At 49.7% G+C, this 22,512-nt stretch overlaps 2 protein-coding genes across 16 annotated transcripts in view; one reads left to right on the top strand and one right to left on the bottom strand.

Moving 5' to 3' along the window:
- Window positions 1-2,096, bottom strand: part of WWC1 (WW and C2 domain containing 1) — a 175,539-nt gene extending 173,443 nt beyond the window's left edge. For 8 of the 12 annotated variants that reach the window (XM_077937427.1, XM_077937429.1, XM_077937430.1 and 5 more), the window contains exon 1: window positions 1,453-1,863. Coding sequence is in view for 4 of the 12 variants with exons in the window: in XM_015141371.3 (XP_014996857.1) it covers window positions 1,453-1,571 (119 nt within the window). In the remaining 8 variants the exon portion in view is untranslated. Of the gene's footprint in view, window positions 1-1,452 lie in introns of all 12 variants that reach the window. The other 4 variants (XM_015141371.3, XM_015141372.3, XM_015141373.3 and 1 more) reach the window with 1 other exon arrangement.
- On the top strand, window positions 1,260-21,045 carry LOC106999025 (uncharacterized). Of its 4 annotated transcripts, none has more exons than XR_013394996.1 (6): window positions 1,260-1,399; window positions 5,392-5,530; window positions 19,164-19,291; window positions 19,527-19,617; window positions 20,058-20,141; window positions 20,933-21,045. XR_013394996.1 is itself a non-coding variant. In XM_077937435.1 (6 exons), exons 1-2 carry the CDS (start codon window positions 1,699-1,701, stop codon window positions 5,433-5,435), a joined length of 402 nt encoding a protein of 133 aa, XP_077793561.1. In that variant the 3' UTR covers window positions 5,436-5,530; window positions 19,164-19,291; window positions 19,527-19,617; window positions 20,058-20,141; window positions 20,868-21,045. The 4 variants fall into 4 exon arrangements, 1 of the variants encoding a protein (XP_077793561.1); XR_013394994.1 differs by having other exon boundaries at window positions 19,524-19,617; XR_013394995.1 differs by having other exon boundaries at window positions 19,524-19,617; window positions 20,011-20,141.
- Window positions 21,046-22,512: the final 1,467 nt, after the last annotated feature.

The raw sequence follows: 22,512 nt of genomic DNA, 5'->3' as shown, positions 1-22,512 counted from the left end.
AGCAAACCTTTTAAATTCAGGGAAATGGTGGGCCTCCCACATCTGACAAACAGGGAAACTGAGGCTCAGAGGTTGAGGTAGCTTACCTAAGAGATGCTCTCTAGCACTAAATATTTACCTTCCAGATTACATTCATGAGACATTCAGCATGGTGCTGAGTGTAGAGGAGACATCCAGGAAGTGCTGAATGAATGAATGAATGAATGAATGAATGAATGAATGAACGAACGAATGTAAGTGCTCCCAGAAGATACCGAGAATCTCAACTCTCATTTTCTTTCTGCTTATTTTCTTTTTTTAACTCACATCTTGCTACATACACTTCTGGGACACCTCCACCCCAACCACACAAGATGAAGAGTCCAAGAAATTCACCTTGGTTGCTTTACAGGGACCTGACCCCCAAGGTCACAGACACGTTTAAAGTCCACATTCCCCAAGACACTGCCCACAGACCGTGTCAGCAACACCGTGGTCCGGGGACTCCAGGACACACATGGAGAGGGTGTATGTATCTGTACGTGTAGCATGTGAGCAAAGAAATGCCAACCAACCAGGAGAAAGTCTGGAGAGGTAAGAGCCACACAGAGCCATCTCAGGCTCCACCTGCCTCTGCACATCATCTCAACCTACAGCGGCCTGGTACCCACCAAGGTCAGGTCCCGCTGGTGCAGGGCTGAGGAGCCTCGCCGCCCCCTCCCCCGACCAGGGAAGAAAGGGAGGAGAAAGAGGCGAGGGGCAGGGCTTTCCGGGGCCTCTCACCTCCATCTCCATCCTAACAGCTTCCAAGTTGCTGCCAGATTCCTGGATAACCAGTCTCCCTCATCTGCCCTCCCCCGCTTCTTCACTTCCTCCCCACCCTCGGGTTCCACGGCCCCCCTGGCTGCCCCTGTGCTGTTCTCAGCAGCTTCCAAGGCACCTGTCAAAAAGCACACCCCAGGATGCCTTCCCCTGAGCCAAGTGCCCTCTCTCCAGTGGTCTCCCACGGAATCCTGGGGTCCTCACCACCCCCTCCAAACCGGACACCTCCCCATCCCCATCCGCCCACCCCCACGCTGGGTGGAAGCGTCCCCGGGAAGACCCGGCTTCACCCGGTTAGGTCGCTCCCCCAACCCCCGCCCCCGCCCGACCTCTCTTCCCAAAGGGGGCGGGCGGGGCTAGAGCTTAAGGTCAAAACTCCTGGCAGGTGTCGGCTGGGGCCTAAGTCCTCCAACTGGGGATGGCGGTGGGGCAGTCTGGGCCAGCTCCCTGGCAGGCGCCTCCTCTCAGTTGCCCACTGAGGCGGGAGCAGCGCTCCAGAAGGTTGCGGGGAGCAGGAGGTGGCGAACTGAAAAGAGCTCAAGAGGCACGCAGAGCTCCCCCGCCCCCGCCCAGTCCCAGCCGGCGGCTGCAGAGGCAGGTGCGGGGCCGGGCGGGGGTGTGGGGGCACGGAGGAGGGTCCCGGGGTCCTACCTGTCCCGCGGGTCGATCCAGCTGGTGGTGCGGTTCGTGTGGTCTATGTAGTAGACCTTGCCGTCGAAGTCGCGCGCCTCCTCCCAGCCCTCCGGCAGGGGCAGCTCCGGCCGGGGCATCTTCCCGAGCGCTGCCGGCGCTCCCCCATGCAGCTCCCGACCGCAGCGGGGGCTCAGCGGCTCCAGCCGGCCGCTCTTAGCCCGGGCGGCCGCCGAGGCACCATGATCCGGGGGGTGGCGCCCGCGGATGGGGGGCCCTAGTGGGGGCCGGCCGGGGTGGCGCCGCTGTCCATGCGGCCCTGCGTCCCCGACCCGGCGCCGCCCGCTCCTCCCGCCGCCGGCCTCTCACGCTGCCATGTGCGTCCGCAGCGGCGCGGTGCGAGCCCGGGTGCGCGCCCAGCCGGCCGGGCAGAGCGAGCCGAGCGCCGCCGCCGCCGTCTGCCCTCCTCCGCCGCGCGGCGCGCTGCGCCCTCCACGCCGCCGCTGCCGCTGCCGCCTCCCTCTCCTCCCTGCAGCCGGGTGCCGTCCCTCCTCTCCGCTACGCCGCTCTGAGCTCGCTAGGTTTCTGACTTCTGCCTCCGCCAGGTGCGGCTCGGGCGGTGCAGGTAACCGCGCTGCCCCGGAAACGGGAGGTGGAGCGCCGGCCGCCTGGGTTCCCGGGTCCCCTCCCAGCGCGCAGCGCCACGAGGGCGGGTCTTAGGGCCCGAGACGCGCCCCCTCGTGGGACAGTCCCAGCCGCCGGCCACCCCTACGCTGCCCCTGCCAGGGGAAGGAGAGACCGCCCCTCACCTGCGTCCCAGACCTAGGGGGCTGGGCCGAAAACCGCTCTGCCTCTAGTTAAAATGCTCCTGTCTCTCTCTACCCGGAGTAGCCAGGCTCTTGGCACAGGTGGCCCCAAATCTTAAAACTCCCTGCTTTTCTGTGGTGTAGAATCAGGAGTCAGGCAAGAAGTGGTTAAATGGAAACATTCTTGCGAATTGGGAAACATAAGTTTTCCAGGATCTCTGGTCCCTTCCCCCAACACACGCACCATCTGTCTCCTTCTATTCAACTCTCCCTACGACGTTTCGCCCACCCTCCACCCCTCCCTACCATTTGGAAATGTAGCTGTCTCCCCTCAGGGCCCCTAAAATTAGGAGCGCTGTGGATCCGCTTTCCTGGGCGGACTTCCAGAGGGTGTCAGGGAAAACACTTTGTAAAAGTAATAGTAATGCCATTGTTATTGTTAGCTAAATTGAGGACTTGTGACAGGCTGTGGCTAGCAGCTTCAGAACAGGCGTTCTTTCCTGTGATACCTTGAGGTAGGTGTGTTATGGATTTGGGAGAAGTAGGGTTATGAAAACGAAAAAAGTAAGCAAAGCAAAATTCCATCTTGAAAAATGTTCAAAAGAATAAAATAATCAGTTTCTTGAGAAATTAAAAATGTAGAATTAGCTGGGCATGGTGGCTCACGCCTGTAATCCCAACACTTTGGGAGGGTGAGGCAGGCAGATTATCTGAGGTCAGGATTTGAGACCAGCCTGGCCAACATAGTGAGCCCTATCTCTACTAAAAAATAATAATAATAAAAAAATTAGTTGGGCGTGGTGGCAGGCACCCGTAGTCCCAGCTACTCGGGAGGCTGAGGGACGAGAATTACTTCAACCTGGGAGGTTGAGGTTGCAGTGAGCCAAGATCTGCACTCCAGCCTGGGCAACAGAGCGAGACTCTGTCTCAAGTAAATTAATTAATTAATTAATTTAAAATGTAGCATTAAATACAAAAAGCAAGCTAGCATGATTGAGTGAATGATCAGCTGGCTGGTCACTTCCCCATCTCCTCTTACATCTGTGTACTGAGTGGGAATTTAACCCTTTTTTGCCCTAGGCATATGGCAGGAAGCTGAACTGGTCGAAGGAAGCCCAGTTCGGTGTCTTCTCTTGCCTGGGGCCCACAGTCTTCCAGAAGAGCCAGCACCTTGTGCTGTATGGGCCAGGGTGTTGCCGAGCAAGAGAGGGAATCGTGTTTGTGGTCTCATCTCCTCTTGACAGAAAAGACCCACCAGAGTGAGCCTCGCCTGCAAATGCCTTCTGCATAGTTAATTCCTTCCCTGAGGCCAGGCCCAGGGGCTCAGTGCTTGGCCGTCCTTCATTCCATAAATACCAGGCACCAGAGCCCAGGGACACCAGCCTTAGACTGGCCCTCAACACCCAAAAGATGGAATTCCCCATTCCTTTTTGGGGGAATTCCCACAGCCCTCTACACTTCCTCTGTGTGGGTCAAGCCTTCACTACATAAAAACCCACTATGGGGCCGGGCGCAGTGGCTCAAGCCTGTAATCCCAGCACTTTGGGAGGCCGAGACGGGTGGATCACGAGGTCAGGAGATTGAGACCATCCTGGCTAACACGGTGAAACCCCGTCTCTACTAAAAAATACAAAAAACTAGCCGGGCGAGGTGGCGGGCGCCTGTAGTCCCAGCTACTCGGGAGGCTGAGGCAGGAGAATGGCGTAAACCGGGAGGCGGAGCTTGCAGTGAGCTGAGATCCGGCCACTGCACTCCAGCCTGGGCGACAGAGCCAGACTCCGTCTCAAAAAAAAAAAAAAAAAAAAAAAAAAAAAAAACCCACTATGGATTAGAGCAGTAGCCCCAAAGCAAAGCCAACCTGGTGCTAGGTTCTTTGAATACATGATCTCAATGTTCATAACAACCCTCTGGTGTAGGGAAGGCTATTTATTATACCCATTTTACAGATGAGGCTCCAAGATGCTTTGTTGTTGGCCCGGGATACAGAGCTCATAAAACAGACCAGGTCTGACTCCAGTGCAGTGTTCTCAGTCATTAACCTATACTTTCTTTTTTGAGATGGAGTCTCCCCCTGTCCCCCAGGCTGGATGGAGTGCAGTGGCACGATCTCAGCTCACTACAACCTCTGCCTCCCAGATTCAAGCGATTTTCCTGCCTCAGCCGCCAGAGTAGCTGGGATTTCAGGCCTGTGCCACCACGCCCAGCTAATTTTTGTATTTTTTAGTAGAGCTGGGGTTTTGCCATGTTGCCCAGGCTGGTCTCAAACTCCTGACCTTAGGTGATCCGCCCACCTCAGCCTCCCAAAGTGCTGGGCTTACAGACGTGAGCCTCCGTGCCTGGCTGACTTTCTTTCTTTCTATTTTTGAGACGGAGTCTCGCTCTGTCACTCAGATTGGAGACTTTCTTTCTCTTTTAAATCACTCTGTAGCCCCAGAACCTCCCCGTGGTTGGGATGTGGAACATGACTGATACTGACAAATGTTCGTCTCTGTTGATGTTTGCTTCATAGTTTTTTGGCTGAGAAGCAAGAGCTGTAGAATCAGGCTGTTTGGGTCCCAAGCCCGCCCGGTTTTCTAGCTGTGTGACCTTGGGCAGCTTGCTTCACTGAAGTCTCAGTCTTTGATTTGAAAAAAAAAGTCACATAACAATATGGACTCCTTTGGGCTTGTGGTTAGGGCAAAGCAGGAGGAGAAATGTGAGGGCTTGGCACTCAGCAGCACGCCTTCATCTCGGGCTGCAGTGCGGTGCATTCGGAGCACTGTGCCTGGCAGCAGACACACCTTTATGAAATGTGGACCAATTGAAGTATTTTCTGTTCAAAACACAAATCCACGTCCTTTCCCCTCCTGAAAATTATGCCTGGTTGCTTGCAACAGTCCTCCTAATTGTTTTTTTTTTTTTTTTTTTTTGGCTTTATTTTTCAACCAAGCCTTTTTATTGGTTGGCATTGATTGTGAAGAGAAAACACCTTTTAGACTGCCAAGTCCTGCTTTCGTTTTAGTCCGGCCGCCCAAACCCTGGCATTTTCCAAATGGCTTGCTGCTTTGGACCTTTTGACCTGGCCTGGGAAGCAGGAAAGAGAGACCAGAGCAGGAATTGACTCCTGAATTAAGAGCTTGGTCTTTCGCTCTTTTTACCTCCCATCCACCCCCAGCGAAAGAATCCCAGGTTATCTTGAAGAAGCTGCAAGCAGGGTGAGGTAATAAAACAGATGACTGCCTGCCCCATGTGATGGCGCGTGAATCATCCTGGACATTCTGCGAGGCTGAGGGCAAACGTGGAAGAGATTAAAGGTAAAACCGGCTCAGCCACGTGATAGGCTGAATTGGATGTTATTCTACAGGTGACTGAACTGTAGGAATCCGAACTGAAGACGAGAAGCCCAGGTCTCTCCTGGCCATCCTCCTGGGGCTGTGTCTGACTGCCTGTGTGTGGAGTTGAAGGAGACAGGCTTGGGCAGTGCAGAGGTGACCACGGGCCAAGCCTTTCTAATGACAAAGGCCACATCCCGGTGACCCAAAGGAATCACCTGAGCCTGGGACAGGCTGTCTTGTTTTTAAAAACGATGCCCACTTAAACCCTTTTCTCCACTGCAACTGCCAGGAAGAAAGGCCATTTTCCACACGTGTTTTAGAGTGTTTCAGAGAGCTAGAGTCACATATTCCATGAAGATGGTAAAGAGGAGAAATTAAATGTAAAAAAGAAGGAACAAATATGTCAGCAGTCGAGTTTCCTGTTAGCATCTGTATTCTTCAGGGGAAATGGAGGCTTTGAGAACCTCTGCTGAGATTTTGCCTCCTGCTCCATAACTGTATCTCCCTACCTCATGCCGTCCCTCCCACACATCCTGGGGAATGCACAGTTATGTTCTATGATGGAGCCAATAATGTACCCTTTCTTGAGTCATGCATTATTTGAGGTTCATAAATGTGCTGTGGACTGTTTTTTCCAATGATGGGAAAACACGTCTTAAGCCAGAGAAGATGGGGGTGGAAGAAACCTTGGTAACGTGAGAGCCGAGGCAGAAGAGATGGTTTTTTATTTACCTCTAGGTCCTCCATGCTTAATTCAGTGCTCCGAAATGGACTGAAACAAGTCTTGCACAGCCTACTCATTTTACAGACAGAGAAATGGAGTTTGTATGAATAATGATTTACTGCCCTGGTTCCTGCTGGTTCCATTTCATAGATGAGCAAACTGAGATTCAGAGAGGCAGAGTGACTTTTCTATAGTCACGCAGATATCAACTTAGCTGCTTCTAGTGGGTTTTTGCTTCTGACTCCCAGTGTGGGCTTTAGAATGCCTATGAAGGAGAGACTTCAGGGCCACGGTCGGGTTGGGAAAGGAGGTGGGGTGGCCAGGAGACTCTCCTTACACTCCTACTTATGTTTGGGTTATGTGTCTATTTGGAGCGGATGGAGGAGGCCATGGAGGTTGATCAGGGCACACTAAAACTGGTCATAGCTGAGCTGACAATGAGAGGATAGAGTTGAAGTGGGGGTTCTCAATTCTAAGAGGAAGAGATAGTGCCCTGATCCTCCATCGCCTGCGCAGTGCTGTCCACAAGACCCCCAAGGGTTGGCCGGGCGCGGTGGCTCAAGCCTGTAATCCCAGCACTTTGGGAGGCCGAGACGGGTGGATCACGAGGTCAGGAGATCAAGACCATCCTGGCTAACATGGTGAAACCCCGTCTCTACTAAAAATACAAAAAACTAGCCGGGAGTGGTGGCGGGCGCCTGTAGTCCCAGCTACTCGGAGGCTGAGGCAGGAGAATGGCGTGAACCTGGGAGGCGGAGCTTGCAGTGAGCCGAGATCGCGCCACTGCACTCCAGCCTGGGTGACACAGCGCGAGACTCCGTCTCAAAAAAAAAAAAAAAAAAAAAAAAAAGACCCTCAAGGGGATTGGTGTCAGGGGATTTCACAGGCTCAGCTGTCTCTGTGGAAAGAGGGGTACTTTTCTCCCTTTGTTGCCTTTCTTTCCCACTTGTTTCCTTGCTGGTTCTTTTTTTTTTTCTTTGTTTTTTGTTGTTGTTGCTGTTTATTTGTTTGTTTGTTTTTTGAGACAGAGTATCACTCTCTCACTCAGGCTAGAGTGCAGTGGTGCAATCTCGGCTCACTGCAACCTCTACCTCCCGGATTCAAGCAATTCTCCTGCCTCAGCCTCCCGAGTAGCTGGGATTACAGGCGCCCGCCACCACGCCCAGCTAATTTTTGTATTTTTAGTAGAGTCGAGGTTTCACCATGTTGGCCAGGCTGGTCTCGAACTCTTAACTGAGCTGATTTCTCCTCTGTGAGAGGCTGAAGCTGGCAGGAGAGGTTGAGTGCATCCTATTTCCGACTCTCTTGTCAAGGGATTCTGTGGGTACTGGGAGCTGTTGTGTCTTTCATTGAAGAGGAAATGAATTATGCACCAAAGGAGGAGGTGGTGATGAAATCTCAGTTTCAAGGGTGGGGGTGTGGAGAGGAGAGAGCAAGTCCATGAGCAGAGGGCGGGAGTTCTTGCAAAGCAGTGCTTTCCTCTGTTCCTCTACTCAACAGCAGCAGTGGAGCCCTGGTGGGAAACGGGGATGGGGGTACAAGCGCAGTCACCAGCAGACTGGCTGAAAGAAGCCTCTCTCTTGGTATTTATAGAGCTTGCATCGCCATGGTACCCAGGCGCTTAAATTAAACTCTAGCCCAACTGCTTGGAGATGCATGGAATGAAATACACTTTACCTGTCCACTGTACGTAGTCTCACACCTCATTCTCAGAACTTCACCACTGCAAAGATAAGAAAATGGAGTGAATTTTACAAATCACCTGGCAAGAAGGGTATAGGGTTGGGTTTACACAACAACCTGCCTCAACAGGGTGGCTGGGCGGAGTAGTAGAAAATACATGGGCGGAAAAAACAATCCAGATCTGAAACTTGGCTCTGCATCTTGGTCAGTGTGTGACTGTTGGCATGAGACTGCATCTCTCTGAGCCTCAGTTTCCTCACCTGTAACATGACAGCACCAACATCTTAAGAAAAATGAGAGCAACGATGCTGCCTCACTATTGACTTGTGACAACGATATGAGATGATACAAGTGAAGTGCTTAGCTCAGCTTCTGAAATGCAGAAGCTCTGTTAAATATAGGTCCCCTTCCCTGCTCAGCTCTGTTATTCATTTATTCCACAAGAACCTTTTTTTGTCTGCCTATTGTCTGCCAGACAAGTATTGAGACACGAGGGTGATTTCTGGTCCCGTGGAGCTTACAGTTTAGTAAAGTAACATATAATAAACAAGTCAACATGAAAAAGTAATTGTAAGTTGTTGTTAATAATATGAAGGAAGGAGCGTGCTGTGAAGAATTTGGTAGGGTGTGGATTGGTTGAGAATCTTCTTTAGACTGGGCCAGAGGAGAAGGCCATTCTCAGGAGGTAACATTTAAGCAGAAACCTTAAGCAGCCCGCAATGTGAAGAACCAAAGATCATGCATTGCAGGGTAAGAGAACAGCAGGAGCAAAAGCCCTGAAGACAGTATGTTCACACCCAGGGTGCTGTTCCCATTCCACTGAAAACCACGGGAGGCTGCTCTTGATGGGGGCACCCAAGCTAGAAGGTGGTAACCCTAAAATGCCACAAGATTCTCTGAGCTCAAACCCATGCCTTCCTGTACCGCCATCTCCATCCTAATCCAGGTGAACGGAGTCACCACTCCACAGCCCTAGTTACTCAGCTGCAGTTGCCTCAAAGGTCCAATAAAGCCTAGTGAAGGTTGGATATTTTGCTACTTTGTCTTTAGTTTTCAGATATTTAAATATGTGTCTTGGCATGGATTTCTTTGGGTTTATCTCATAGTTTGGTGCGGGGAGGGGGGGCTCAGCTTCTTTAATCTGTAGTTTCATGTTTCCTGTCAAAGCTGGGTTGTGTTTGTCCATTATTTCCTTGAATCCTTTTACAATCGCATCGTTTTGTCCTCTCTTCTGGGACTCTCGTCTTTGTTATAGTCCCATGGGATCCTGGGGCTCTGTTTATTTGTTTTCAGTCTGTTTCCTCTCCATCATTTAGATTGGGTAATTTTGATTGTTCTGTCTTCCAGTTCGTGGATTCTCTTCCCTCTGTCCCCTCTATTCTGCTCTTGAGCCCATCCATGGAGCTGTTTATTTCATTTGTTGTATTTTTCAGTTCTAACGTGTTGATTTGGTTCTCCTTTATGTCATGTCTTTCTTTGCTGAGATTTTCTGTTTCTTTGCTGAGGTTTTCTGATTTTTCATTTGTTTCAAGTGTATTCATAATTGTTCATTAAAGCATTTTATTATGGCCGCTTTGCAATCTTTGTCAGACAATTCTAACACCTCTGTCATCTCAGTGTTGGCATTTATTGCTATTTTAATTTGGTTTGAGAGATCTCTGGTTCTTGGTATGATGAGTGATTTTGAATTGGACATTGGCCTTCTTAGGTTGTCTGCTTCTCAAGCACTCAGCCTGGGATATGTGAAGCAAAAAGAAAAACCAGGGAACTCACCACCATGTCATTCCTCGGATTGTGAGTTCCCTAGCCATCTGCCTTCTTCTTTGCACTGTTCTGAGTCTTCTCATATTTGTTTTATATATAACATCCAAGGTTTTTAGTTGAACCACTTGGAGGAATAGGGGAAAATGTGCCTTCTCCATTTTCCTGGAAGCAGAAGGTCATTGCTTACTCTGAGCCAACAAGCCAACTCCAGCTTGTATCCAAGCTGGAGTTCACCTCTTTTCCTCAAGCCGGCTTCTTCACCCCACTTTCCCCCTCCACTCTCTACCTCCCTATTTCATATTCCCTATAGATATCTAGGTAGGAATTGTCAGCATTCTGCCTTCACAGACTCCCTTACGTCGCTTCCTTCTTTTTGACCTAAGCCCTAGCTCAGGTCTGATTCTTTTGTCTGATTCTTGGCCATTTTAATGTCTTCACTCATCTCATAAATTGTATGCTCAGCAATCTTCACCCCTCTAGTGTAGCTCTTCTACATCCTCTTTCTTTATTTCTTTTCTTTTCTTTTTTTGAGACAGCATCTCACTCTTTCACCCAGGCTGGAGTGCAATGGCACCATCCTGGCTCACTGCAACCTCTGCCTCCTGAGTTCAAGCAATTCTACTCCTCAGCCTCCCGAGTGGCTGGGACTACAGGCGCATGCCACCAGGCCCGGCTAATTTTTTTGTATTTTTAGTAGAGATAGGGTTTCACCATGATAGCCGGGATTGTCTCCATCTCCTGACCTCATGATCCACCCTTCTCGGCCTCCCAAAGTGCTGGGATTACAGACGTGAGCCACTGGGCCCAACCACCTCCTCATCTTTCTTTCTTTCTCTTTTTTTTTTTTGAGACAGAGTCTCACTCTGTTGCTCAGGCTGGAGTGCAATGGCATGATCTCGGCTCACTGCAACCTCCACCTCCCGAGTTCAAGCAATTCTCAACCTCCCAAGTAGCTGGAATTACAGGCGTCTGTCACTATGCCCGGCTAATTTTTGTATTTTTAATAGAGATAGGGTTTCACCATGTTGACCAGGATGTTCTCAAACTCCTGACCTCAGGTGATCTGCCTGCCTCGGCCTCCCAGAGTGCTGGGATTACAAGTGTGAGCCACCGTGCCCGGCCTACCTCCTCATCTTTCTAAAGCAGGCATCCACAGGTGCATTCCTCAGAATTAAACATAAACATAGTCTGAGAGCAATTACATTGGGGAAATACTGGTTTTAATAAAGTAAACAGATTTCTTTCCTATGGGACTTCTCAGCACTCTCAGGGTACCTCCATCCATGGTGAGTAGCCAAGAAAACAACATAAAATACAGAATGGCCCAAACTTATTTGCTTAAATATTCTTTTTCTCCCTGAGGCATCTCTGGAATACAATGTTCTAAGAAGGGTGTTCACAAACTTCTGTAAAGAATCAGATAAGAAATATTTTCAGGCCAGGCATGGTGGGTCACACTTGTAATTCCAGCACTTTGGGAGGCCGAGACAGGTGGATCACCTGAGGTCAGGAGTTCAAGACCAACCTGATCAACATGGAGAAACTGCATCTGTACTGAAAATACAAAATTAGCCGGACCTGGTAGCACATGTCTGTAATCGCAGCTACTCGGGAGGCTGAAGCAGGAGAATCATTTGAACCCGGGAGGCGGAGGTTGTGGTGAGCCAAGGTCACACCATTGCACTCCAGCCTGGGCAACAAGAGCAAAAATCTGTCTCAAAAAAAAAAAAAATACAATAAAATAAAGAAAAAGAAAAGAAATATTTTCAGCTTTTGCAGTTTATGGTCTCTGTCAAAACTTCTCAGCTCTGCTGTTGTAGGGTGAAAGCAGGCATAGACAATATATAAACAAATGGATGTGGTTGTGGTTGTGTGCCCATAAAACTTTATCTATAAAAACAGAACACTGGCCCTGAGGTTGTAGTTTGACCACACTTCTTCTAAAGCATCATTTTAATTAAAGACACCTAGGTGTCTTTAATTAAAGAAAGAAATCCTGGATTTCTTCCTTTATTCACTATGTCTATTCTAACTAGACATAGGTAGAGAGAGCCTCGGCTCCTATCTCCAAAATACATGTTATGTGTATTCCCGCCTCTCCATCTCCTAGCTTCTAGCTTAGATCCAGGCCATTGCCTGCATCTTATGAAGCCTCCTGCTGGACTTCCTCTGTGCACGTGCTCCATCATTCCACATGGAGCTGGGATGGTGGTTGTGAAACCTCAGTGGCTCTTCGCTGGTCTCAGGAGGAAGTCTAAGCGTCTCCCCATGTGTTGTAAGGCCCAGTGTGGGCAGCCCTAGCCCTGGCCCAGCCCTCCAGTCTCAGCTTTCATGGCTCCCCCACTCCTGCTACACAGCTGAGCTCGTGCATGTGATTTGCACACTCAGTTCTCCTCACTTCTGGACCTGCACATGGGCTGTTTCTCCTGCTGAGAATACTCCTCCTCTGTGTTTAGCTGGTGAATTTTCCTTCAGGCTTCAGCTTAGGTATGACTTCTGCCCTCACTCCCAAAGTTAAATTGCATGCCCCTGCAGCTACGTTATCCTTCAGCAGTCTAATCTTATTTTAGTTCCCTGTTTCTCTCTCTCTGTCTATTTTTCCCCAGCTATACTGTAAACCCTGTGAGGGCAGCTTTTCTTTTTTTTTCCTCCCTCCTTTCTTCTACATCTCCAGCGCCAGCACAGACTGGCCTTCAGAAGACATGGGCCTCCCAAAGTGCTGATCAGGGCCTAAGACTCCCTTGACACCAGCTCTTAACCAGTTTTCCTTCATGTAGGGAGCAGATGGCATTAATCTATTGGAATAATTGGAAGCCCATATGCCCCTCTAAGAAATAAGTTGCCCATCTGTAGTGAGGGTGAGTGCTATGCGGCATCCAAGGGTCTTTTGTGGAAAGATTTTTGCTTTTTGGTTTGAGGCCAAAGGTTCTTTCTCAAAAGTTGCTAAGAGCTCTAGATCTTTCTTTGCAGAGCTCTATTTTTTTTTTTTTTTTTTTTTTTTTGGGACTCTGTTGCTCAGGCTGGAGCGCAGTGGCATGATCTCAGTTCACTGCAACCTGTCTCCCAGGTTCAAGCGATTCTTGTGCCTCAGCCTCCAGAGTAGCTGGGAGTACAGGCATGTACCACCAAGCCTGGCTAATTTTTGTATTTTTAGTAGAGGTGGGTTTTCACCATGTTGTCCAGCCTGGTCTCAAACTCCTGGCCTCAAGAGATCTGCCCACCTCCACTGGCCCAGAGGCTGGGCGTGGTGGCTCACACCTGTAACCCCAGCACGTTGGGAGGCCAAGATGGGCAGATCTCTTGAGGTCAGGAGTTAGAGACCAGCCTAGCCAATATGGTGAAACTCCTTCTCTACTAAAAACACAAAAATTAGCCAGGCATGGTGGCAGGTGCCTGTAATCCCAGCTACTTGGGAGGCTGAGGCAGGAGAGTCACTTGAACCTGGGAGGCAGAGGTTCAGTGAGCTGAGATTGTGCCACTACTCTCCAGCCTGGGTAACAGAGCAAGACTCTGTCTCAAAGAAAAAGCCAGAAAAAAACATTAGGAAGATGCCAAATGCAATGTGGGATCCACGAGTGGATACTGGGTTACTTTTAAAAAACAAAGAGCTACAAAGTATATTCTTGGGAAAACTGGGGAAATGTGACAATGTAATGCATTTTAGATAATATTATTATGTCAGCGTTACCTATCTCGGGATTGATAGTGGTATGGTAGTTCTATTAGGAGAATAAACCTTCTTCTTAGGAGAGATACACTGAAGCATTTAGGAGTAAAGTGTCATGATGTCTGCAAATTAATTCACATGGTTCAGAAACCATTTGAGTATTTCAGAGAGAAGGAGGGAGGGAGAGAGTGTAATGTGGCAAAAATGTTAACAACTGGTGATATGGGAGGTTATTTCATCCTCTCCAAATCTCATATTGAAATGTGACCTCCAGTGCTAGAGGTGGGCCTAGCAGGTGGTATTTGGGTCATGGAGACAGATCCTTCATGTATGTCTTGGAGCTGTCCTCCCTGTAATAAGTGAGTTCTCAGTCTGTTAGTTCACGTGAGGTCTGGTTATTTTTTATTTTATTTTATTTTTATTTTTATTTTTTGAGATGGAGTCTCACCCTGTCACCCAGGCTGGAGTGCAGCAATGCAATCTTGGCTTATTACAACCCTCGCCTCCCGGGTTCAAGCAATTCTCCTGCCTCAGCCTCCTGAGTAGCTGGGATTACAGGCGTGCACCACCATGCCCAGCTAATTTTTATATTTTAGTAGGCGGGGTTTTCACCATGTTGGCCAGGCTGGTCTCAAACTCCTGACCTCAAGTGATCCACCCACCTTGGCCTCCCAGGGTGCTGGGATTATAGGTGTGAGCCACTGTACCCAGCCTTGGTTGTTTAAAAGAGCCTGGCACCTCCGCCTGTTCCCCGTCTCTCTCTCTTGCTCACTCTCCCCATGTGATATGCCAGCTCCCCATTTGCCTTCTGCCATGATTGAAAGCTTCCTGAGGGCTCACCAGAAGCCAAGCAGATGCCAGCATAATGCTGCTTGTACAGCCTGCAGAACTGTCAGCCAAGTAAGCCTCTTTTCTTTATAAATTACCCAGGGTTTTTTTGTTTGTTTGTTTTTTGGTTTTTTTTCCTACAGAATCTCGCTCTGTCGCCAACCTGGAGTAGAGTGGTGTGATCTCGGCTCACTGCAACCTCCACCTCCCGGGTTCAAGCGAGTCTCCTGCCTCAGCCTCCCAAGTAGCTGAGACTACAGGCACGTGCCACCACACCCAGCTAATTTTTGTATTTTTAGTAGAGATGGGGTTTCACTATGTTGGCCAGGTTGGTCTGTATCTCTTGACCTTGTGATCTGCCTGCCTCAGGCCTCCCAAAGTGCTGGGATTACAGGCATGAGCCACCACGCCTGGTCGGGTATTTCTTTATAGCAGTGCAAATGGACTAACACAACTGGTAAATAATAATATAAAATGTCCTGTATTCAATATTTTACTCAACCCTCATCTCACTTACCACAGTGTCTCACATGGAATATACTCAATGAACGGTGGCTGAACAACAACAACAATTAGTAAGTTGCCTAAAAATGTGCACTGAATTGCTTAGGATGCTCTATTGACTTCCTATCTTTTAACTTCTGATATGGGGGCTTTGAGCAGCTTTATAACCAAAGAGCCCAGCAAACAGCTATCTCTTTCCTGTTGAGCCATATGGCTTGAGTTCCAAATATATTTATAGAGCTTATATTTCATATCACTTAACATTTTTACAGTAAAAGTCTCCATAAAGGAGAACAAAGATAGGAGAGAAACTTGGTATATTCCAAGTGAGGTAAAATCAATCTAGGTTTGATGTCACTATGGGTCATAATTTCTGTCCCGATCCAAAATCAGGATGGACACATTCTCCTGTTTATCCTTCTAAACAACTCCTATGATGTCCCTGCAAGAACTCAGCTGCAGGTGGCTGCTGTCCACCCCATCATCCAGCTCAAGGACCAGAATTTCCTGGAAGGCCAAAGACCTGCACCTGCATGGAATGGCAGGGGTTCATGGGCAAGCGGAGCCCTTTACCTGACCTCTGTCTCTTGGTGTTTTCTGTTTCCATTTTATCATGATCCAAGAGACTCTTGCATTTGGCAGGCCTTAAAGCAGTGGGTGGACTTTAGAGATTAGCCTGCCCTCTGACATGAGCCATGGGCCAAAGGATGGGACTTGATGGAGTGGGCATTTAATGGGTTTGATAACTTCTGTAACCAGGGGCTTCTCTCCAGGGCAGCAGTGAGGCAATAATGTAATGAGTGGCGGCTGACTGAGCACTTACTCTCCACTGTGCACTGATGGGGCACTCACACTATACCGTGTGCAAAGGTGGCACTTCCCACATCCAGTATTCATTCCAGCCTTAAAAGTTAAGGAATCTGGGGGATCCAGACCCAGGCCTACCTGGCACTAAAATCCAGGCTTCAGGCCAGGCGTGGTGGCTCAGGCCTGTAATCCCAGCACTTTGGGATGCTGAGGAGGGCGGGTCACTTGAGCTCAGGAGTTTGAGACCAGCCTGGGCAACATAGTGAGGCTGTCTCTACAAAAAATACAAAAAATTGCAGGGCGCAGTGGCTCACACCTGTAATCTCAGCACTTTGGGAGGCCGAGGTGGGCAGATCACTTGAGGTCAGGAGTTCGAGACCAGCCTGGCTAACGTGGTGAAACTCCGTCTCTATGAAAAATACAAAAATTAGCCAGGCATGGTGGCGGGCACCTGAAATCCCAGCTACTCAGGAGGCTGAGGCAGGAAAATCACTTGAACCCAGGAGGTGGCAGTTGCAGTGAGCCAAGATCATGCCACTGTACTCCAGCCTCAGTGACAGAGCAAGACTCCATCTCAAAAAAAAATTTAGCTGGGCGTGGTGATGGGCAACTCAAGTAAGAGGATGGCTTGATTGAGCCCAGGAGGCGGAGGTTGCAGTGAGCCGAGATTGTGCCACTGCACTCCAGCCTGGGTGACAGAGTGAGACTCTGTCTAAAAAAAAAAATCCAGGCTGCTGAGTGGCAGATGTCACAGAACCGCCACAGCCCTGGGAAGATGGAAGACTCCAGTGGCATACGCAGGTCTCGCCTCTGAGTGTTTAGTGAAATTCTGGATTAATTTAAAAGGTAATCAGGAGTACTTCCCTTATTCTGACTGAGCACATACTCTCAGTCAGTAAAAGTCAATGCCCATGCTCCGCTCCAGCACCTCAGAAGAGAAACTAATTTCCAGTCAGCAAGTTGACAAGTAACACGGTTGCCCCCAAGGTGGGGCAAGGTTCGCCTGTGTGCTCTCAGTGAGCGTCCAGATTGGGCAGGGGAATGGCTGGAGGAGGTAAGAAGCAAATTGGCCTCCACTTAGAAGCACGCAGTGTGGACACGGTCCACTGCCTGGAGTTTGTTCAGCAAAGTCCTCCCACTGGCAGGGTGGCCAGGAACTCCCTTCTTCCAGGTGGTGGGGAAGCTCGCCATCTGTGCAGCCTCCTCTGGAGGAGACTGAGCTGGGGCGCAGATCATAAATGGAGTTTCTGAGCCAGAAAGATGGCAAATGGGATGAATTCATTTGCTGAGGCTGAGGCCAACCAGTTCTTGCATCCAGGATCCCTGGCTTGTCCCTTTAGAACACATGATGAGGTCAGGTGGAGCCAGCATGAGCTTGAAGTCAGGAGACGGGCTGCATGCGAGTCTGGCACCTGGTACAATGAGCGTACATCTCAGACTCCCAGTCAGTATTTGAGGAATGAACAAATGCACGTTGTGAACTCTGACGGGTTATGGAAAGGTGAGCAGCAGCGCGTAGAGGCTTTGACTGTGTAAAGGATTTGAGTGTGCAGAAGATTTGACTGTGAGAAGGAGCTGACTGCAAGGGCTGAGACTGATTCTTCAGCATCACTTCTTCCATTAAAGGTCAGTCGGGCTCAGTTCTTCCCCTCCTCACCCAAGAACCAGGACCTAGAAGGTGGGTGCATGTTTGGGACAGCATGTGTTTAGTGCCTGGAGGTAGAAAGGATGTGTGTATCTGCATGCTCACATCTCTGCATAGACAACAGCACAGGTGACTCTTGCTGCAGAGGTCCTGTGTGTTGCTACATCCAACAAGCAGGGTTTTTTTGTTTTTTGTTTTAATAGAGTCTTGCTCTGTTGCCCAGGCTGGAGTGCAATGGTGCAATCTCACTGCAACCTCCACCTCCCAGGTTCAAGAGATTCTTCTGCCTCAGCCTCCCGAGTAGCTGGGATTACAGGCACGTGCCACCATGCCCGGCTAATTTTTGTATTTTTAGTAGAGGCAGGGTTTCACCATGTTGGCAGGCTGGTCTCAAACTCCTGACCTCAGGTGATCTGCCTGCCTCGGCCTCCCAAAGTGCTGGGATTACAGGCATGTTGCACTCAGCCAACAAGCAGGTTTTATTCTTTTGTCTCCCTCCCCTTGCTATAGCCTGGAACACAAACACCAGCTCTCTCTCTCTCACACACACACATACACACACACACACACACACACACACACTTCATTCTGTTTCCTCCCCAGACTCCCTGCACCCCCGTCATAGATTGCTTGACATCCCTTTTCCCCAGCAAAACACACTGTGTTGCACCTGTTCTGAGGAAGCACCCTGCATCAGCTGTCTGCAGGTACCCAGCATATTACAACTCGCACCCCCACCCCTCTGCCATTACAGAGAATGACATGGTGTGGGAGTGGGGAGGGTGTTAGGTCTCCTGGGCAGGGGATCTCTGCAGCACAATCTCCAGTCAACATCATTTTCCCTTCTTACAGGAGTGGGGTAGAGGGTGTCTGTGTCTTGGGTTTCCCAGGAGACAGACTTCGAGCTGGAGAGTTGCATGCGGGAGGTTTTTTAGAGACAGCGGGAACAATGCTTGGGAGGGAAAGAGTGAGGGGTGCAGGGATGGGCAGAGGGAGACATTGAGCTGTGATGATGTAGTGATAGTGGCCTCAGCCAATCCCATGGTGAGCTCTGGAGCTGGGACAACTCTTCAGAGATGCCACAAGCAGCCAGGCCTTTGCCTGACTGCTTTGGTGGAAGACTGACCTTTAGTGGAAGAGGTGATGCTGAAGAATCAGTCTCAGCCTTTGGAGTCAGCTCCTTGTCACAGTCAAATCCTGGCCTCTACGCTCTGCTGCTGTGGACCAGGCATTGGATGTGGGCTTTCTCTGGGAAGGGGTGTGACTGTGCCCCAGGCAGTTCCCTTGCGGAGGGTGGTGCGTGGTGTCAGCACTCAGCACTACTGGGTAGTGGGGAGCTGAGCACCCCAGGTGTGAAGAAGGGTATCTGCGTCCCCACTGTGTCCCAGACAGGCTGCTGTGACCTGGCCCGACACCCCGGCAGAGTGGAAGAACGCAGAAAACGTTCTCTCGCCGCTTCTCCCACAGTTTTTGAGGGTATTTTGGCTTTTTGTCTGATTGTGTTTTTCATGGTGCCAGGCCTGAGTCCTTTTTTTTTTTTTTTTTGGAGATGAAGTCTTGCTCTGTTGCTTAGGCTGGAGTGCAGTGGCATGATGTCGGCTCACTGCGACTTCTGCCTCCCAGGTTCAAGCGATTCTCCTGCCTCAGCCTCCCAAGTAGCTGGGATTACAGGCACCTGCAACCATGCCCAGCTAATTTTTGTATTTTTTTTTTTTTTTTTTTTTTTTAGTAGAGACGGTGTTTCCCCATGTTGGCCAGGCTGGTTTTGAACTGCTGACCTCAAGTGATCCAACCGCCTAGGCCTCCCAAAGTGCTAGGATTACAGGCGTGAGCCCCCGCGCCCATCCAGGCCTGAGTTCTTGAGCCTTGGGTGTCAAAGTCCCCATATTTCTGAGGTCAACAGAGAACACTTTAACCCATGGCCATCCTTTCTCTTCTCTTCTCCCAACGGCTCTTTGATGTTTTTATTCTCTTTTGTATCTACCCCCAGCTCTGCCAGTCTCATAGAAATTTGCCAATTTTCCTGGTGTAAATGCTTCCACCTTGGCTGATTTCAAGCTACCAGTGTGATGTCACTGAACATGGGGCTGGGAAGAGACACAAATATCAGTCTTATGGGTGAGTTCCAGCACACCCCTGAGTGCAGGTGGGTTTTTTTTTTTTTTTTTTTTTTTTGAGACGGAGTCTCGCTCTGTTGCCCAGGCTAGAGTGCAGTGGTGCAATCTCGGCTTACTGCAAACTCTACCTCCCGGGTTCACGCCATTCTCCGGCCTCAGCCTCCTGAGTAGCTGGGACTACAGGTGTCCACCCCGCTCCCGGCTTTTTTTTTTTTTTTTTTTTGTATTTTTAGTAGAGACTGGATTTCACCGTGTTAGCCAGGATGGTCTCAATCTCCGGACCTTGTGATACGCCCGCCTTGGCTTCTGAAAGTTCTGGGATTACAGGTAAGTCACCGTGCCCAGCCAGGGTTTGAACCCCAGGAGAGGGATCCTGGGGTGAGGACTGGAAGCAGCCGGTAGGGCTCGTGGAGTCCCTGGCAGGGATGGCCTTGCCTGCCTCCCTAGGTTCTCAGGGCCTGCATCTATCTGGGTATGGAATGGCTTCAACTGTGTTTCCATCCTGTTGCCCCCCATGCTTTTTTGTCCATGGGATGTGCCTCTGGAAGTGAATCTCATTCATATTGCCCTAGCTCTTTCCCTCTGTCAGGTTCACTGGAGGTGAATGCAAGGGCTTAGAGAGGTGGGGTTGCAAAGAGGGGAAAAGGTGCCTTCCCAGCAAGGATTCTGTCCTTGGGATACAGCAAGCCTTTGGAAGAGCCCAGCTTCTCTGTCCTGCAGGACTCTTTGAGATGATGCAATAGGATGTCATTTCTGCTCTCCTCCAGTTAGCACAGAGCTGACATTTGGGAATGTGCCCCTTTATGTGTTTACTCCTGGATCTTCTGTAATTGCCATAACCACCACAAGCGGTAGGTAGCTTTCCTTCTCCCCATGTTGCTGATGAGAAAACTGGGTCATAGGGAGGTTTAAGATTTGTCTAAGACTTGTAGCAAGTACATGGTGGAGCAGGGTTTAAACTCAAATCATTGATTCTAAAGCTCATGCTAAAAACCATTTCACCATATATCCTCTCAGGAATGTAGACTGGCATGTGTTCTGTCTTAGGAGGTCAAAAAAAGAGAGTGATTAAAGTGGTCCTTGAGTTGTACTCTTCTCTCTCTCTTTTTTTTTTTTTTTTTTTTGAGACGGAGTTTCACTCTTGTTGTCCAGGCTGGAGTGCAATGGCGCGATCTCAGTTCACCCCAACCTCCACCTCCTGGGTTCAAGTGATTCTCCTGCCTTGAGTAGCTCCTGCCTTCCGAGTAGCTGGGATTATAGGCATGTGCTACCATGACCGGCTAATTTTGTATTTTTAGTAGAGATGGGGTTTTCCATGTTAGGCTGGTCTCGAACTCCCGACCTCCGGTGATCTGCCCGCCTTGGCCTCCCAAAGTGCTAGGATTACAGGCGTGAGCCACCGTGCCTGGCCAAGCTGTGCTCTTATACATATAATGCTATGGCTTGAATGTGTCCCTCATAAGTTCATGTATTGGAAACTTAATGGTCGTTATAATGGTATTAAGAAGTGGGACATTTAAGAGGTGATTAGCCAGGAGGACTCTGCACTCATGAGTGGACTGATGCTGTTATTGCAGGAGTGAGCTCCTGAGAAAAGGATAAGTTTGGCCTCTTTTCTCTCTGTCTCTTATGATGGGCATAGATGCCATGTGATACCTTCCACCAGAGGATGACCCTCACCAGATGCCAGTGCCATGCTCTTGGACTTCCCAGCTTCTAGAACCACGAGCCAAATAAACATCTTTTCTACATAAATTATGCAGTCTGTGGTATTTTGTTGTAACAGCAGAAGATAGACTGTGACACAGTGAATGTCACATGCTGAGTATTATTCTACCCGATCCTCCCGTCTCTCCCTGGTACAGAGAAACACAGGTGTGAATATGAGAGTGAGTAAGAAACCTCCACTCAGTACTTGCTGCGGTATTTGCTGCAGCTCCTGCACACACATCTTTGCTCTGCATGTTCCATTGTTCCAACATTTCTACTAATTACACATGATGCATCACCCACCGCCCCCGCCCCGCCGCCAACCTGCCCCCAGTGTCTCTAGTCCTCACACTCTGTGTTACACCTTCAGTTATACCTCGTGTCTTTGCACCTGCATGCATCCTCGCACCTGGTGCCTTTACACCTGCGTGCATCTCCTTGAAGCCTGTGCTATACATTATCCTTGATATTTGTAATGTGTTACACACACACACACACACTTCCTGTCCCTGGCAGATTTATGCTACTGAGAAGAATACCACCTCCTCCAAGCAGTCCCTTGAAGACTTACCAGTTGGGGACTGATAGATATCAACTCATATTCTCTCTAGAAAAGCTATTGAGCTCTGTGACTGCATCCCTGGCACCTGTCCGGAGAATATTATCTGGGCACTATCAATTACCATGAAGTTGCTGTTTCAAGGGGCTCTGCGATGGCTGGCACAGGAACAGGACAGGAAGGAGGAAATAAAGTTTTACCCTGTCATCTCAGGGCCTGGCATCCCTCCCCCAGGCACCAAGGGAGGTTGCTTGGAAGTCCCCAGGCTCCTCTCACTTGTCATTTTCTCATGTGGATCACTCTGACGCTCCTCACTGTAGCACACACACAGGGCCACTCCTTACTGCACATAGCCCATCGCTCCTGTCTTAGGATTATCAGCATCTCTGCCTTCCTCCAAGCAGTGGCAGCTCCTCAGGAGGTCTGTGGGGTGCAGGAGGGACTGGGGGGTTGGGGCAGTCAATTCTCTTTTTCACACTCAGCTCATGCAGTCAACTGAGGTAGTTGAAGAGGAGAAGAATCGGGGTAGAGACCTCAGAGAAGAAGAGGAGGATCAGGGTAGAGACCTCAGCCTGTAGTTCTAGAACCCTTGGCTTGGGGAGTGTCACTTGGATGAATATAGGAAGTATCGAGAAATGTCTCCTTAGGGAGAAGAGGCTCCTTCCTTGTGAATGCTGGGATCTTGAGTAGGGGAGAAACGAGGGAGAAGTGGGTGGGGAGGGAATGCATTAGAGCAGTGGCTCGCTACTGGGGTCCATTTTACCTTTCAAGAGGACATTTGGCAACGTCTGAGAGGCTGTCACGAATCGGCAGGGGTGGGGTGTGAGGTGGGTAGAGGCCAGGGATGCTGTTAAACATCTTCTATGCACCGGATGGCTTCCCACAACAAAGCCATCAGGCCCAAATGTCAATGGTGCCACAATTGAGAAACCCAGTACTAGCACATAGGCTGG

The sequence above is a fragment of the Macaca mulatta genome, chromosome 6, assembly GCF_049350105.2.
Source record: "Macaca mulatta isolate MMU2019108-1 chromosome 6, T2T-MMU8v2.0, whole genome shotgun sequence".
Lineage (NCBI taxonomy): Eukaryota > Metazoa > Chordata > Mammalia > Primates > Cercopithecidae > Macaca > Macaca mulatta.
This window is presented reverse-complemented; position numbering and strand designations above follow the sequence as displayed.